The sequence below is a fragment of the Pararge aegeria genome, chromosome 19 (assembly GCF_905163445.1).
Source record: "Pararge aegeria chromosome 19, ilParAegt1.1, whole genome shotgun sequence".
NCBI lineage: Eukaryota > Metazoa > Arthropoda > Insecta > Lepidoptera > Nymphalidae > Pararge > Pararge aegeria.
In genome coordinates, this window is record NC_053198.1 from 7919268 (window position 1) to 7935527 (window position 16260).

Here is a 16260-nt window from a genome sequence, read left to right on the forward strand (position 1 = left end):
AGATAAGAAAAGGACATTAGCAAAAAAGGTAAGGATAAATATGCTAGTATAACATTCAGTCACTAATATTCCGTCAACAACTGTTCTACAGTTTTATGGAATGTTTGTTATTTATTAATCAACAAAATTGTCAAAAAGGTTGCTTGGAACAAGGTCGCCCTTGTAACAAAAAAAATAATTACTTGGACCTTTGTTATTTCTTCATTATTTTTACTTTGTTGTTGTGTTGTACGAAAAAAAAACACTACAATATTCACTGTACAGCTAGTAGCTTTATTAAGTTACTTTACCTTGGCAGATAACAGAAGATGATCAGCGAGCAGTGTAGAATCCATGGATAACATGTGCGTCACAAGCGCGTGCGCCAACGTCCCACCCAGAACCGGACTCAGCAGCCGCACGCCCTCTTCACCTTTACTCGTTGAGCTTGATGGGCCCCCCGATGATGAACCCGAGCTTCCCGCGCCGCCGCCACGCTTGGACATCATCGCCATACGTGCTTTTAAATTGACACGGGCACGCTGTTGGTAAATAATTTGTTGGTAATCGCTTTAGCGATAAGACCGCCTTTGCACACCTAAACTAGTTTTTTTTTTATTATTTTTGTAAATGTGTTTCTTTGTATTTTGTTTTCGTGTGTGCAATAAAGAATTTAATAATAATAATAATTTTACAGTCAGGATATTTTCATACCAAACATACTGTCAAACTTCGAGCGTTACGCAGTTTACTAATTTTTCATACATATAGAACTTCTCGTTCACACCGAAACGACAATACCGTTTAACCAGCGATTAAGCTATGCGTATTCTGACTATCGACGGCCAATTATTGTATAATATACTAAAGGCTGCACCACGAAAGTAGACAAGAAGAATGTTAGAGTGTTATCAGCAGGGTGTGGCCGAAAAATGCAGTTTGAATGCACATTCATACTGAGACTGCAGATAATCGGCTGCTGACTCGTGATCCGTTTGGTGTGAGCAAAGCCTTACTCCAGAAAATATTTGAAAATCGACCATTTAAAAACCTTTATTTAGAAAGTTGCCTTCCTTTGCATTGCATTGCATTCTGTGGAAATTATGTGTCCAAAAGAGAAAGAAAATCGCACTAGTATCCTTCGCGTATTCTCTTGCACTCATTCCTAGCATCACTTGTAAGCTGGATTAAGGATTCTTCAAAATCTCGACTCACACGAACCGCGCGATTTTGGGCAAAAAGCTTGCGAAGTAACACATTTGTTGAAACTTGAAGGGCCAAGATTTTTGCCAATGAGCATAAATATTTAAATGAAACGAATGCGAAAATGTAGCATAAATTTACGGCGAGCGTATTTAAGGCCGCGTATCTTGGCGCAACTGCATAAATCGCTCCACAAATCATAAAAAAGTTAAAAAGCAGGAAACCAAAATCATACCTGCTGCTCCTCTAGAGCGACCTGTATGCCTCGGCGTGCAGCTTCCAACTCCTGCATTTGGTGTAAAAGTTTCTTGTGCAGTTTGCGGCGGTGTAACTTGCACTCAGCGGATCGTGGGGAGGGAGTGTTAGCTTCCGACGTATGCGGGCGCGCCTTTCCGCCCGTCACCCAATCCCATCTGTCGAAGTTCGTAATTATAATTCACTTCACGCATTACAATAGTCCGGTTTTTATCATACAAACTTCCGACCCCCATTTCACCCCTTTCAAGTTAATTTTTTGAGACAAAAGATGGCGTATGTCCATCTCCAGAATATAATCTATCGCCTTACCAAGTTTCATTATGATCCTTTTAGCCGTTACCGTGAAAAGATAACAAACAATCAAAAACAACCTAACTGAACTGACAGATAGTCAGACAGGCATACAGACAGACAGAGTTACTTTCGCATTCATAATATTAGAATGGTTTAGTATGTAATAATAGGTTAAGTTTTATGCCAATGTTGCCAAACAAGAAACAATTAGGTATTAGCCACTTACCTATTATTCCTCTTCGTGGGTGGATTCGTGTTAGCAGATACAGCGGCATCTAGTACAGAAGCCAGTGCGGTCAACATAACAGCTAAAAGTGCAGGTTGCGGGCGCGGACTCTGCATGAGTTCCAATGTTCGCGCGCAGAGTGCGTGCATAACGCCTCCACTGCGCGAACCGTGTGCGTACATACTCTTTCTTGCCATATACATCACAGCTACTAGGCATCTAAGAAAGAACATAACATTTCTATCATCTTGTCATATGTTAAGATCTTGTGCTACGATGTTGTTGGGCATCTTAAACCTTATCACTTTAATCACTTTATGATGTTTTTTTCGATATAACACAATCAATTGTTTGTTTTTTTTAAATATTTATACTAATCGGTATCGCTGCAACCCTATTTGGGATATAACTTATGTACCTAATAGTGTAGACCGTTTTGATACCTAGTATTTTTTTTGTAGAAAATAAACAAAAAAGCTCCAAAAAACACAAACTTTCTGGATGGCTATTATACGCAGGAGACATTTTATTTGTGTGGGACAAAATGAATACTGTATATGCTAGCCTTGCTGAAATATATCAAAGACAGCTGTAAGCAACACAATCGACTGTGTACTTGTAGTTATGTATGTAGAAACAAAATGTGTTATATTAAAGCACAGATATTAACTCACCTGTCCAGCGGTTGTGGAGGTGCATCTCTGCGCTCAAACGGCTCAGCAAGAGTGTCCGCCAATAACGGACCCCACCAGCGTGCGCCACCGCAAACTTGCGCCAACAGCGCGCCTGCACCCGCTGCGAAACGTCCGCCCCACTCCCATGACAGAGGGGCCACGCCCCAACACCACTCGGCGCTTACGCCACTGTATTCCTGCACATTATATTCATATCGGGTGATTGGATTTGATTTCAGTAAGCGATGTGACAATTTTAAGTTTAGAGTCGTAGAGTTATGTTTACATTATATTATACTTTAGTCATTAAAAATATTAAAAATCATTTAAAAACTCATTAAAAAAATCTTAATAAAGCGCGTATGAGTGGATTAAAGATTGCGGAGATGACCTTGCAAGTACTTTCCAGTCTTTCGTAATAGCAACTTGAGAAGTTGAGATTAGAATTGTGTTGTAATCCAAGAACACGCTATATCAAAGAAAAGCATTTACATATTCTAATATTATTAGCACTCACCACATCCATTTGGAAAACGAAATATAACAGCAAATCAATGACATTTTCTGTTATAACCCTCAATTTATCCGTAGAGGCAGTTTCCAACAGTGCTTCTGGGGTAACCCTTCCCCTGTCTAACATATCCAGTACTTTTTCATTACAATCCGGCGTGTTCTGCAGTCGTTTCAATATATTATTACAGTTGTGCAGCTGCTGCTGTAGTTCTATGCACTCCTGGTACGCGGCAATCACTTTTGGGTCGGACTCACTGGGCTGGTTGAGATATGCCATCATGTGTGCTGCATTTCCATTATACAAATCCAAATAGGGGTTCAATAAGTCAATGAGCTTCCCGGTCGCTAACCTGCAATTGTGTTTTAATATTTGTTTAGAATACATTAATTCATACTTAATAGTTATTAATAGCTCTAAACGCAGGTGTTTATCCTCTAACTTTTATTTATCTGTTTAGTTTGCCGTATCGTCACTCGGCTCTCAGCTGAAAATCAGCGGCATGCATGTACTTAGGTACAATGCATGGCAAATTCTGAGCTGTACACTCTTTCTGTCTGGTGTTACACACAGACTATATTATTATAAGATGTACTGTTTGTAAAACTTAACATTATATATAAATTTCTTTCTTTCTTTCTAACTGAATTTTGTCGCCCAACCATGGTATAAACCTAAAAAAATTCAATCAGAGCAGCACTTTGTCTGGATTCTTACCTAACCTAACTTTAAACTAAAAATAATTAATCTGCTTCTTATACATAGCTGACATAATTGCGTTGTGTACATTTAGGTAAGTATTTTGGCAAATTTGATCCAACTTTGATTCGAGCAATAGAATTTGTCTTCGAATCAATAATTAGGGCATAGCATTACTTGTAGGGCATTTGTCACGAATTATGTCTACCATTTTCTCGGCTTATTTTTCTTAGATAATACAACATATTGAGTAGTCAAGTAGACAAAAGTATGTCGTGGCGCGTATCTTAGCACTTACGAGACAGGATACTTTCGCAAGAGTCTGTCTTACGTTTACAAACGTATAATGGGGCACTTACCGAAATCTGCACGACAAATCTTCGTACAGAGCTTTAAGCGCACTCACGGAGGCTTGAACGTTGGCGATCTCAACTATTTGACCATAGAACCAACCCAGCGGTATCTTGCACTTCATTGCTGCCATCCCATACCGCCCTATCGTTGTTATCTTTTTGGACGAATGCAATAGTGAGTTAGATTTATAATTCTTGTGTATGATATAAAAAAAACATTAGTTCTGTTCGTATTTCGAAGTCGAACTGGTATTAAGAAAGCCGAATTAACGACTGTGACTTAAAAATAAATATTTGTACAACCACAGTTTACTGCTTTACTTTATATTGAACATTAAGAGAATCCTTCCATTCTCTCTGTTCTTCCTTTATTTTCGTAACTGTGAAGTGATGTACAACATAAGAGTTTAAATAAATAATTTAAAAAAAAAAAATCTGGATAATGTTAACACTCTTTTCAATTATCATAAATAGTCTATAACTGTTCAGTGCTGTCCTTACATCTTAACGGCAGACCTTATAATAATCACCACGCTGGACAGATAGGTTGGTGATTGCAGTAGATGGTAGCATCCTTTGTCTTATTGTCTTAGTCGCCACGTAAGACATCCGCGGAAAACGAGGGGTGGTGACAACTGTATCGCGATCTCCTTAATACCGTTTAATTTTTGTATTGTTTGTTTGTTAATTAAGTACTTAAAAATGAACAAAAATTTGTTAATTATTTTTTATTTTATGCTGCTGACTTTATAGACTCATTTCAAAAGTTACTTGATTTGAGAGGAAGTTAAGGGCTAAAATACCTTCATATATCTGCAGAGTGGAGGAGGCTGTATGTCGGTGAGCACAAGGTGTTTGGTGTTTATATCTGTGGCGTACGCAATTTTTACGCAGTCTGTCTCTTCACCCACTGTCCATATATCAATGTACAAGGTCACTAGATCCGAGCACGCTGGTATTACCTGTTGAACCAATAAGTTATTTGGAATTATTAAAGGCGCGTTCGCATTAAGCTTTAATATAGAGCTTTTCATCTTCTTCATGGTAGATTTTGAAAAAATAAATTGTGTCTTGTAAAAGTTATAGCATAATTTGAAATAACATACACTAAGAACCTATTCAAAAACATAAAGTGAACATACATGGTACATCAGAATACAGAGTAGTAATCATTATTCAGACTATTAAGAGATGATGTTTTCCGTTATCGGATGCATTTTAATTTATGTAGATGGTATTTATAACATTTCTGACTAAAGGCATTTCAGGATTGATAGTAATTTTGGTGAATACAATAGCATCTAGATGCTTAGTTTAAAAGTTTAGTAACATGCCGGTTGCTTAATGTCATTTTTTTATTATTTGTTTTTTATAGTTTTAATTGACGGACCAAGCATATGGCCCACTGGATGGTTAGTGGAAAACCATTGCCTATAAATTGAGAACACTTCGCAAGGCATATCCTGCAGCGTGCCCCTCTGTTTCAAACTGAGGCATAGATATTAAGCCTCATGAGCCAGTAATTACGCCGGAAATCACGCTTTTCAGACCGGAACACAGCAATAAAAAATCTGCTGAGTTTCTTGCCGGCTAATCTGCTGAGTTTCTGGCCGGCTCTTCCCAGTGGAATCTGACTTCCGAACAGGTGGTAGAGTCACTACAAACAGACTGACTTGACCTTTCAAAAGTGCTTATAAATTAGCCCTACTTGAAATAAATGAATTTTGAACTTTTGAATCTAATTTTTTGAATACTGCTTAGCGGCAGAAATAAGCATGGCGATAGTACTTCCCATGACGAGCTGCCACATAAAACTCTAGTTCTACTATATAATTACCAAACATGTTAAAAAAAAAGTGACTGACCACGTCCGTTAGACGAACAAGATGACCGAAGTCAAGCACTATGTAACGGCGAGCGCCTGAGTGCATCCGCTCTACCAGTAATGTGTGCTGAGGCGATCGAGTCACCAGCGTAGCCCACGGGATACCACACTGCGCTCCTTCCTGATAAAAAAAAAACTCTTATTTTTTGATACGACGCTTGCCGAATATCAAAAACAGAACAAACAGCACGAGCGTGAAAATATTTAAAAACGTACGAAACAAATTTTATTAGGTAATATAAAAGCTAAATCATTTTAATAAGATTAAAATACAATAATTTATGTACAGTTCTGAAGTTAATAATTCGTATTTTACGATAGTGTTTATAGTAGATACAAAAAAAACCTTACATCTTACATCGCATAAAATCGAGTTTTAAAACATTTATATATATCATATAATTTAAACTTCGCGAGGCAATTTTGTTGAAAACGCGAAGCCACTGAATAGAAAATAAGAGATAGGTTACAATAGCTTTTTACAACCAGCTTACTAAGAAGTCAGCAACCCCTTATTAATAAACATGACGTAATTTCCGATTAAGAAATTAGTGTTCCGGCGCACTTCACCTGACAGCACCTTTTGAAATGTAAGAGCGTGAAAAAACCCTGCGAAAGTATTTCAACGTTTATTTATAAGGAGCAAATGTTAATAAAGACGAATCGCACGCAACTGACAAACATTATCGTATGGTATAATTGCAGTTGGTACATGATTGCTCCTTTTATTGGGACAGGTTGTCATGCAAGAGAACCTAATTTGAAATTTGTCATTTATCAGCCATTTTAGAAATAATCGCATCATAGGTCTGTGTTCTAAAGTCGTTAAAAACTATGCGGATTTCCTGCATTTTGTTATATCACTTAATATTGTTTAACTACATGATTCCTAATCCAACCCCGGTGACTACAGTAACCCTTTTTAACAGCTTACACGAGCCGAAATTGAGTATTCCTGCGCATATTTACAGTGTTTAGTTGCTCACAAATAAAGCAGCGCCTTTCGTACGATAAAAGTAGGTACTGCTATTTTATTAGTATTGTATATCGCGCCAGTAAATTGTCTCTGAATTTAACTTACCTTAAACAGCTTTTCTTCGGTAAATTCCATTCTTTCCTGCGGGTCACACTCCATAAGAGAGCTCTCGACGTCGTCTAAAGAGTCAGGATCTTGAGACGATTGCTTTATTTGCCCCTCTTTTACCATTGTCCATAGCTATGAAAAAATAATTATTGTATTAGTTAGTGCTTAGAAGTTATCTAAAGCCAAACGTATGCGTCACCACAATTACGGAGCGGGCCGCATTTGGTTACACTGAGAAAAACATTTCCTTCGCCCATGCACCTCTGGCAATATTAGAAACGTAGTACTACTATAAACGCATTTTTAGACTTCACTTTGGGATGGCCAAGTTCGAATCTCAGCACGCACTTCTCACTTTTCTAAGTTACGTGCGTTTCAAGCAATTACAGCATAACTCGCTTCAACAATGAAGGAAAGCATCCTGAGGAAACCTGCATGCCTCTAATCCGCACTGGCCCAACGTGGTGGACTAACAAGATAGACCCTTCGTGGTTCGGAAAGGACAACGTAGACCTTTGTTGTCAAGCTAATCTCCACGAACCCCGTTCTAAATTAGCATTTTATTTTCTTGTAAAGATTATAAAAATATGCTTTTATCTTCATTTGTTGAAAATTGATGTATTAAGTTGAAACAGTTTCGATTCAGAGGTGCGAATTGTTATATCCTACAAAACTAGCTATACTAGTAATATTAGCGGTTCTGTGAACAACCTTCCATAACTATTTAGACAACCAATCAAATAGGATGTAAGAGCGTTTTCTATTTAATACCAAGTTAGCGTTTTATTTTGCCAAGATGTGGTCGCCTTAACTAAAGTCTAAGATGGTAGCGGGCTAAGCTGGTAAAGCTATGGCAGTTATAGTAAAGCCATGTCCATCAGAATCGGTTTCAATGCGACATCGTATGCGTTGGCCAAAGTCTCGCGCCAGAACAAATCTAGGAAAGTTCAGAACTCATAAATTGAACGGAAACCGCATTGCATAGCGGCAGAAATAAGCACAGTAGTAATACTGTCCCGGACGAGCTCTGTCACAAAAAGCACTACTTCTAAAATTAATTTAACAGAATTAATACTATACCTGATGAGGGTCTGCAGAGTGTGCACTAACAACGGTGGGTGGATGCCTTGTAGCGGCTGTCTCTAATTTAGTGCCATCTGAAGCGAGATGGCACGTGACATGGAGTGGTGTTGCCTCTCCCAAGCCAGCAGCCACAGCTTCCAAGTCACCGAGCCCCCACCATGCACTGTTGTTTGTTTTACCTTCTAACAGACGATATTTTTCAGTGTTAACTTGAGTTTTGTTAATGCCCACTGCAAAAAAAAAATTATCTCCTTTAATGTAGAGCAAATATTTTTTTTTCTGTATTATATCTTGAAAATAATTTTGACACTTCTTGGCAGCATTATTAGCACAGGCAGGAAACATAAATTCTATCCCCTGATTATATCCACTCACAAGGGATAAAATTTAATTGCCAAAGCACAGTAACAAAGGAAATGAGAAGCTAGGTTTGACATTAGTTCCCACCCTTGAGCCTATGCTAGAAAGGTGGATAAAACTGGTGCGGGCATTTCGTATTTTCAAAGGTGGAGAAAATGTATCCTGCCCGTTGTAGCCGATCGTAACTGTTTCTGTACTTAATAGCCTTATGCACATACATACACATTTAAATGAGATTTTATAGTCATTACGTCAACCAATGGACGTCCACTTCTAGACAGAACTTTTGTAGGGAGTATCAAATATCAGCCTCGAATCGCTTGAGTCAAACTAGCCGGGGACTAGCGTTTTCCGGTGCGAGGTAATTCCAGCACTAACGTCCATCGTATCTCAGAGTTGTATGCCTTGCTTATGGCCACTTCAGCTTCGCGACTGAATGTCGGTAACCTCCTCATTCCTGTTATGATCACCGAGCATCTGATCACCTAGAGGCGCTCCGAGCATATCTAGGTGTCCTTGCCGGCTGTCTGACTTCTAAGGAGACCATAGTCAGTAACCATGTTTCGAACCTTTAATTATTATTATTTCTCATTTAGTTTAAATGCAAACTGAAATATTAATGTTATAAAATGTAATTTGGTTTAATGTCAAAAGATCTGTATTTGAGCTGTTAAGTTTTGCCCATTTTGCTCTGACTTTCGTATTTTTTTACTTGAAATCGAATCATTGATTGCGAGCATACAAATCTAGACATGGACTTTTCTTTTTGAAACCTAATTGAATTGGAAATAAAACCATGGCAAAGAATACGTACCGGAGTCCAGAGGCTGATTGAGCATGTCCTTGAGTAAATATTGAGGGGCCGGCTGCAAAGGCGCAGGGGGTTCCCCGGCAAGCACGCTCGCGTAGGTGACGGGCGTGGGCGAACCACGCACTAACTCTGGCACTTCTGCGCCAAAACGCGTGCTCTCTAGCGGCAGTCCGTACAGGCCGAACCTAAGCAACATGACAAACTAATTTAAAGCACGTCTAAGCTATCAAATACTACAAAAAATGCTCTACTTACACATTAAATATGTTATAAATTAGAACTATTTTAATCAACAGGCCTAAGCTTATGAACGCGATCATAGTAAAGAGATGCAGAGCATAGAATCGCAACTAATAAAATTTGCTTAAATCTGCGAAAACTAGGCTAATCTGTCTCAATCTCACGATTTTATAATGACTTCAATCTAAATAAGCGACGTCACATAGATTTTCCTCATGCGCTCTCTACGTACGTTTCGCTACGACACCGGTGCATCTCCAAGAGATGTTGAATTTCTAAGTAATTCGGATTGAAGAATTTAAATTCGAATGTATGTGTACTTTAACAAAAAAAATCTTTATATTAAAATAATCGGTTTCGCTACTATACACTACTTCCATCATCATCAATATTATCAACCATTTAACGGCCCACTACAGGGCATAGGTCTCCTCGCCGTATTCAACTAAGCTGGCCAACTACGCTGCGAAGAACTCTAAGGCATGCAGATTTTCTCACGATGTTTTTCGTCTCTGCTTCTACTTAAGTCTTCAGTAATTCATGTATTCGATTTAAAATTTGTCATCACTCAAACTACTGTTTTTAAAGCATCCTGAATAATAGAATAGATTATTTGGGAGATGTGTGGCATTCAATTAAGGTGTTTCACTGATATTTTAAGTGCTTATTTTAAAATCCGGGTATTATTTTTAGAAATAACATTTTCAATTAAGTGTCTCTGAATATAATCTTTTGTCGTTTAGGTATATAGCCCATCAAACTCGCGATAAATTCTTAATTAAATGCATAATAATATTCTTGATGATAACACTATTTATTTAAATAAGAATTAATACTGCAATAGTAATCTAACCCATTTTTGGTACCACCGGCAATTTCATAATATTTAAGAAAACAAAAGCTACTATTGCGCCTTAACTATGATAGTTGATAATATATTCCCTCGCGGATTTTTTTGTACATATGTATCAGAAATTTTTCCCAGCGCGCGCCAAGTAATGCATATTATAGTTAAAATTATGCTATTTTGGATTCATTATTGCAATTTTCGTAAGGATCCTAAATTTTTTTGAAAATATGTAATAGCCTATTACTTCGTGATAGTTTGTTTAGCTTTCTTTTGGAGTAGAAATGGTTAAAAGTGGTCCAGTACTTTCGGAGCTTATTGGGTACAAACAAACACAAAAAACCTTTCTTCCATACAATATAAGTTAGGATTAATATCATCATAAAATCTTGTAATAACGATGTAACATTGTGATGATAGTTCTTCTGAAAAAATGGTCATTGAAATGGAAAATGGAAATATTATTGCCGTAATTACCTGGCTCGCAGTAAGTGGTGATAAGGATCCGCACGCTCCCGTAAGCAGCGGGCCGTCCTCTCCAGCAATGAGAAGCCCTTCGCCAGGAGAGCGGGCGCGGCTGAACCGCGAGTGCAGTGCTGAGCCAACGCCATAAGCCACTTGAGTGCACCCGGCGACTCGCAAGCGCCCACAAGGGGGATGCAAGATATGACACTGCTGACTAAAGTTTCGTCGAATGTCGTCTTCCATCGTTTAGGAAGCTCTTTCACACCCCTGACATAATGAAATTTGCAGAGTTAACATACAATATGATTAAGAAAAATATCAATGTTAAATATCAATTTATAGAGCGAACCCCATGAAAATTAAACTAAAACAGTGAATGATCACTTTTATCAAAAAACCATGTCACAAAAGTGTTTGTCACTGGATAATTGGAGAAATAAAACTTTGCAAAAACATACAATCAATTTCAAGTTTTAACCAAAGACGATAAGACATAGTCACTTTACTTTTATGGCAATGTTCTGACCACCCAAATAAATATTTTGAATTCATCACATTAGCCAATGATCATTCATTGTTTCACGTACCAACACTTCCCGGCATTCATTCAGAGAATAGTGTATAAAAAATTCTTAAACTTAAAAATCCTGTCATTTGCAATCGTCCTCTTGTTTTAGAAAAGATTTCATGTTTCCAAATTCCAATTATCCTATTAGATTTACTAAATACGAGCTTAAATTAAAATTACTTACTCGCTTGTGATCAACATAATTTTCACACATTTCTTCGCGATACTTCTATTCGCGCAAAGTATGCAGTTTTTAATAAAGGCTTCCGTATGCTCTTCGATAACGTCAATGCACTCCAACTGTTGAGTTTCTATTGTAGTGCACTCAGCGTCCTTCTCTTTGCCATTGTCAGATTTAGTGAAACGCATACGTTGAAGTCGTATTGATAAGACCCAATTAATAAGATCTAATGCCAGTTTGCGCTTTTCAATATTCTCCTTGCTTATTACGATTTTGCATAGATTGCTTAAGAAATGGTTTGATTCTAGCATTGCTATGCGCTGTTGCTTCTCCATCGGCACGTCCGTGTGTGGACACGATCGGACTGTTATAGATATTTGATGTAACCAATCGCAACCGATAAAACAGAATTTTTTCGAAGAGTTCTCAGCCGATTTTATTGGTCCCTTAGCCATATCTTTAGCTGGATCGAATAATGTTTTTATATGTATTAAGAATGTCCGTCCCCTTGCCCGATATAAACGAGGACTAGTAAGAATCAATGTTCCGGATTGTTGAGTCGCATCTAAGCCGGACGATAAAAACAATGGACCTGCCAAAATTTCGGCATTATGTGATTGTAAGTACTCTTCGCTATTTACAGGGTTCTCAAGATTTGTCACATCTGCCTCTATGACAGGCGAATGTGCTGGAGAATCAGCTCTCTGACCGAATGAGGCATCCTTTTTGTAACCTATACCATGCAAGTTTTGCTTCAGCAAAGTAACTTGTATTATAGGCAAGTTTTCGGAACTTGCAAAATGTAGGGTAAACCCAAATTCTATGTGTGCTAAGGACGCGCTATAGGGCAACGTTAATTCTAATACGTGTTCGTCCCAAGTGGAGGAAGTGTTTTGTAATCGCCACGACCGGTTATTCTGATGATCTCTCGATCTTTGAGCTGGCGAAAGTTCACACCAAAACCCTGGCACCACAGCACTGTACGGTACTGTAGTATTCATGCCGTAATAACCTGTCAAAGATATAAGGGTCTCTAGGTCGCTGTGATCTAATTCCGGCTTGTTAGCTATAATTACCGGTGCAGAAGTTGGACCACATACCTCGTCCCGCGGCGCTTTTTGCAACATGTCAAAATCTAAATTAGCAAACTCATCATCATTTACGTCGCTTCCTGAATCCTTTTCGCCATTGTTCAGCGCATAAAAATAAATCATGCCATGTTTCGTCGAAACGCTGAGACGTTCAACGGAAGCGCAATAAACAACCGATGTGAACTGCCCCTTAGAGACTCGTTTTTCTGATATTATTTTAAAATCAGGTAAAAAGTAAAGCCTCAAACTGCCGTCGATACCGACCGAGGCAAACGAGTACTGCCCAAGTTTATCGGCTGGCAGAAGACAAATGTCCACGGGACTTTCGTTATAAGGTAGCTCTATAAATGATATAGGATTATCTTCTAATGTGTATATAGAAGTGTCACTATTGATTTTATAAAGTATAAAGTAGGCTTTTATGTCAGAATTGTCAGTCTTATCTGGTTGGTCACCAACTTCGTCGACGTCCATTTTTGTCTCACTGTCGCAATCTACTTCCTCTTCGATTTTCACCTTCTCAGGATCAATACTGGATATAACAACCAATAAATGTTGCTTGTCTTCTATAGGTAACAGATGGGTCACTCTAGGATCTTCTCTAGTATTCAATTTGGCTGGTAGGCTCAGACACTGTACTGCTACTCCCTGTGATACTGCTTCTTCTTGAGGTGGATCACTATCGAAACCGTCGTTGTTACCGTTGTTCACTGCCGTTTGTGTTCCAACCTTAATACCTCCGAACATCGTCACTTTGACGTGTTTCTCTGTACCGTCACTATCTATATGCCATTTTAAATCAGACAAGGGTTTCTCAATACCGTCGCTATCTACATACCATTTTAAATTCGATATTTCCAAAGGACCATTTTCATTACTCATGTTTAAGTATTGCGATAAAGGATCACTGGTTACAGCATCAGTTTGATCTACTACCTTTGTACCCGCAGATTCTAAATGTCCACTTTTCCAACTCTTGAGTTGAGAAACCTTGCCTACGAAATCTAGAACACTACCTTGTCCGGTCTCTGGCAGCTCTGGCAACAGAACAGTGGGAGGTGGTGGTGGCAATGCTTTGTGGAGTTTGGTAAAAATGATTTTCTTTGCCTCCCAGAACTTGCAGTCCTCTTTACTGGATGAAGCATTTAAATTTAATACATTGCTAATTTGTTCTTCCAACAAACTACTTGTGCATTGCGGTAGCTCCGTGTCCTCGTCTGAATACTGAAGGTATATGTCATCATATATGCTAGCATCATCTGTTCTCGGTACGGGACATACTTTCTTACTGCCACCTGGTTTAGAATTTCCACTACTGCTATTAGATGTGTGAACAACTGTCGTGATCGAGCCAGCTAGTGAACTATGTATGTCATAAGTTAACAAGAATATCATCTTGTTTGATGGTGCAAAATTGCTCTTGGCCTCATTTTGATCATTCATAGCCTTAACACTTTCTTGAGACTTATCAGGAACTCCTGAATCAAATAAAGCTTTACTCGAATCATCTTTGATTGGTTGATTGGTAGGTGTGGTAACTGTGCGCGTAACTATAACAGCGCAGACGAGGGACGGTTTCGGTTTGGTAGTATTGGCCTCTTTTTCTGTGTTTTCGGAATGTTGTGCTGGTGGATAAGCTTTCTGTTGTGATTCCATACCAAGAAATGCCATAGCCGTTAGTGAGATGCCATAAGTAGCTAAAAATAAATATTAATATAACATCAACGTATCTTACACGAAATAGCAATATTCGGCAGCAGGTGATAAGGGCTAGATGGCGATGTGAGTATTGTCGTAGTATATTTAATTTTTTATTTAAACACAAACTGTGTTGTGTGAAACTATGTTAAGAAACATACATGCAGCCCCAGGTGGGACAGTTTAGAATATTTTATTCAATTTGACTTAATTCACAGTATATTTCTAGGTGAAATTGTTTTTTATTGTATATAATAAGCATATGCTATAGTCAGTGTAAGTTTATAATTCTTTTTTTTTATTCATAGAAGGGGCATAAGGTAACTGAACATGCCTTTTTACTATTCTTTTGAAAGAACCCAGATTATTTAATTAATAGTATCTGTATTATCAAGAAGCATTACGAATTAAAAGTTTCTGATTAAGATCTAAAGATAAACCTAGCATTAAAAGCTTGTTATAAAAAAGTTTAAAAATCACTTTCTTAATTAAATTATACTCACATGAATCTTTTTCTAAACTTGCCGACCAGACTTTATTGTAATCTGTTGTCAATATCCCACTAAAAATAGAGTCATACGGTGATAGATGAATAAATTTGACCAATTTGAGGCCACAGTCAAATTTCCAGATGTTGACCTTTCCATCTAGTGTCCCAGTGGCTATTAAATCACCTGTATTACCTTTTGAAACTATCCTTACATTTGGACAAGGGACGGCGCAAGCTGTAGCATTGGTTACCTGGGAAACAACATGTTAATAAATTTTTTGTGCAGCTATGTTTGTCGAGTTTGTTGATTATATATGTTTGAATCATCTAGTATATAAACCCTCCAACAGAACCAGTTATGCCCAAGTAATAAGGTTGAACTATCACGCAAAGATAGAATGCTGAAACTAACTAGAGCAGGGATCTTATTCTATGAGATAATGCTTTGACTTTCAGGCAATTTGAGTAAGTAAAAGAACATAATTATCAGAAAAATAGTAATGATGCACAATTTAAATTACTACCTATCTCACAAAAAGAACATTCCATTACAATGCTTGAGAGCTAGCAAAATGTTCCACCATTTTAAACATTTGGCCATGGTTTGGTCTACTGTGCTGCTAGGATTTGGTTGATTACCAAGCCTTTCTTTATAAATAAAACTGTTTGTTTTCAACAAAAAGGTTGTCCATCGCTGTACAGCGTGGCAAGACTGCCAGCCTGATGGACATTTTTCGACAAGGCGCAAGCCTGTTTTTATCTTATATCTAAATATATACTATGTTTATTTAAAAAGTATTTAAAAATCTACCTCCAATAAATTAAAAAATATAGTACTCAATCTCTACAAATCTTACCGATATAGGCACATTGTGCGTATACTCGCCACGAACGAACGGGCAGTTTGGCGAATGGCGTTCATGTTCCACCCAAGGTTCGTCCGACTTCTCCCAGCACACAAGACATACCATGCAGGTGAAACACATGGCCCGATCGTCGCCACTTGGAGACGGTTGATGGTAGAACCCAGCTTGCGCCATTCGAGCTGGTAGTGCCCATCTACATAAAGAATTAATATTAAATGAAACCGTCATAGAACAAAGGTATGTAGTTAAATTTAACTTTTCTTGTGTTAGTATAAAATAATGGTAAACTGTAACATTAACTTGCAGATGAGGAGAAGGGCAGAGATTTGACAAAATAATAAAAAAAATATATTCATTGGTCTCTAAAAATAACTTTTTATCTATTGAAATATTA

The 16260-nt window shown here is 37.9% G+C and overlaps 1 protein-coding gene across 3 annotated transcripts in view; it reads right to left on the reverse strand.

Annotated features, from left to right (window-relative positions):
* Positions 1-16260, reverse strand: part of LOC120631976 (baculoviral IAP repeat-containing protein 6) — a 56306-nt gene that overhangs the window by 38226 nt on the left and 1820 nt on the right. For 2 of the 3 annotated variants that reach the window (XM_039901696.1, XM_039901694.1), the window contains exons 5-19: positions 15858-16059; positions 15014-15251; positions 11725-14509; positions 10985-11239; positions 9424-9605; positions 8247-8479; positions 7164-7298; positions 6063-6203; positions 5001-5159; positions 4204-4352; positions 3152-3497; positions 2635-2831; positions 1961-2179; positions 1418-1595; positions 291-521 (exon numbers count right to left, since the gene is read on the reverse strand). In XM_039901696.1, coding sequence (XP_039757630.1) covers positions 291-521; positions 1418-1595; positions 1961-2179; positions 2635-2831; positions 3152-3497; positions 4204-4352; positions 5001-5159; positions 6063-6203; positions 7164-7298; positions 8247-8479; positions 9424-9605; positions 10985-11239; positions 11725-14509; positions 15014-15251; positions 15858-16059 — 5650 coding nt within the window. The remainder of the gene's footprint in view (positions 1-290; positions 522-1417; positions 1596-1960; positions 2180-2634; positions 2832-3151; positions 3498-4203; positions 4353-5000; positions 5160-6062; positions 6204-7163; positions 7299-8246; positions 8480-9423; positions 9606-10984; positions 11240-11724; positions 14510-15013; positions 15252-15857; positions 16060-16260) is intronic. The other variant, XM_039901695.1, reaches the window with a different exon arrangement.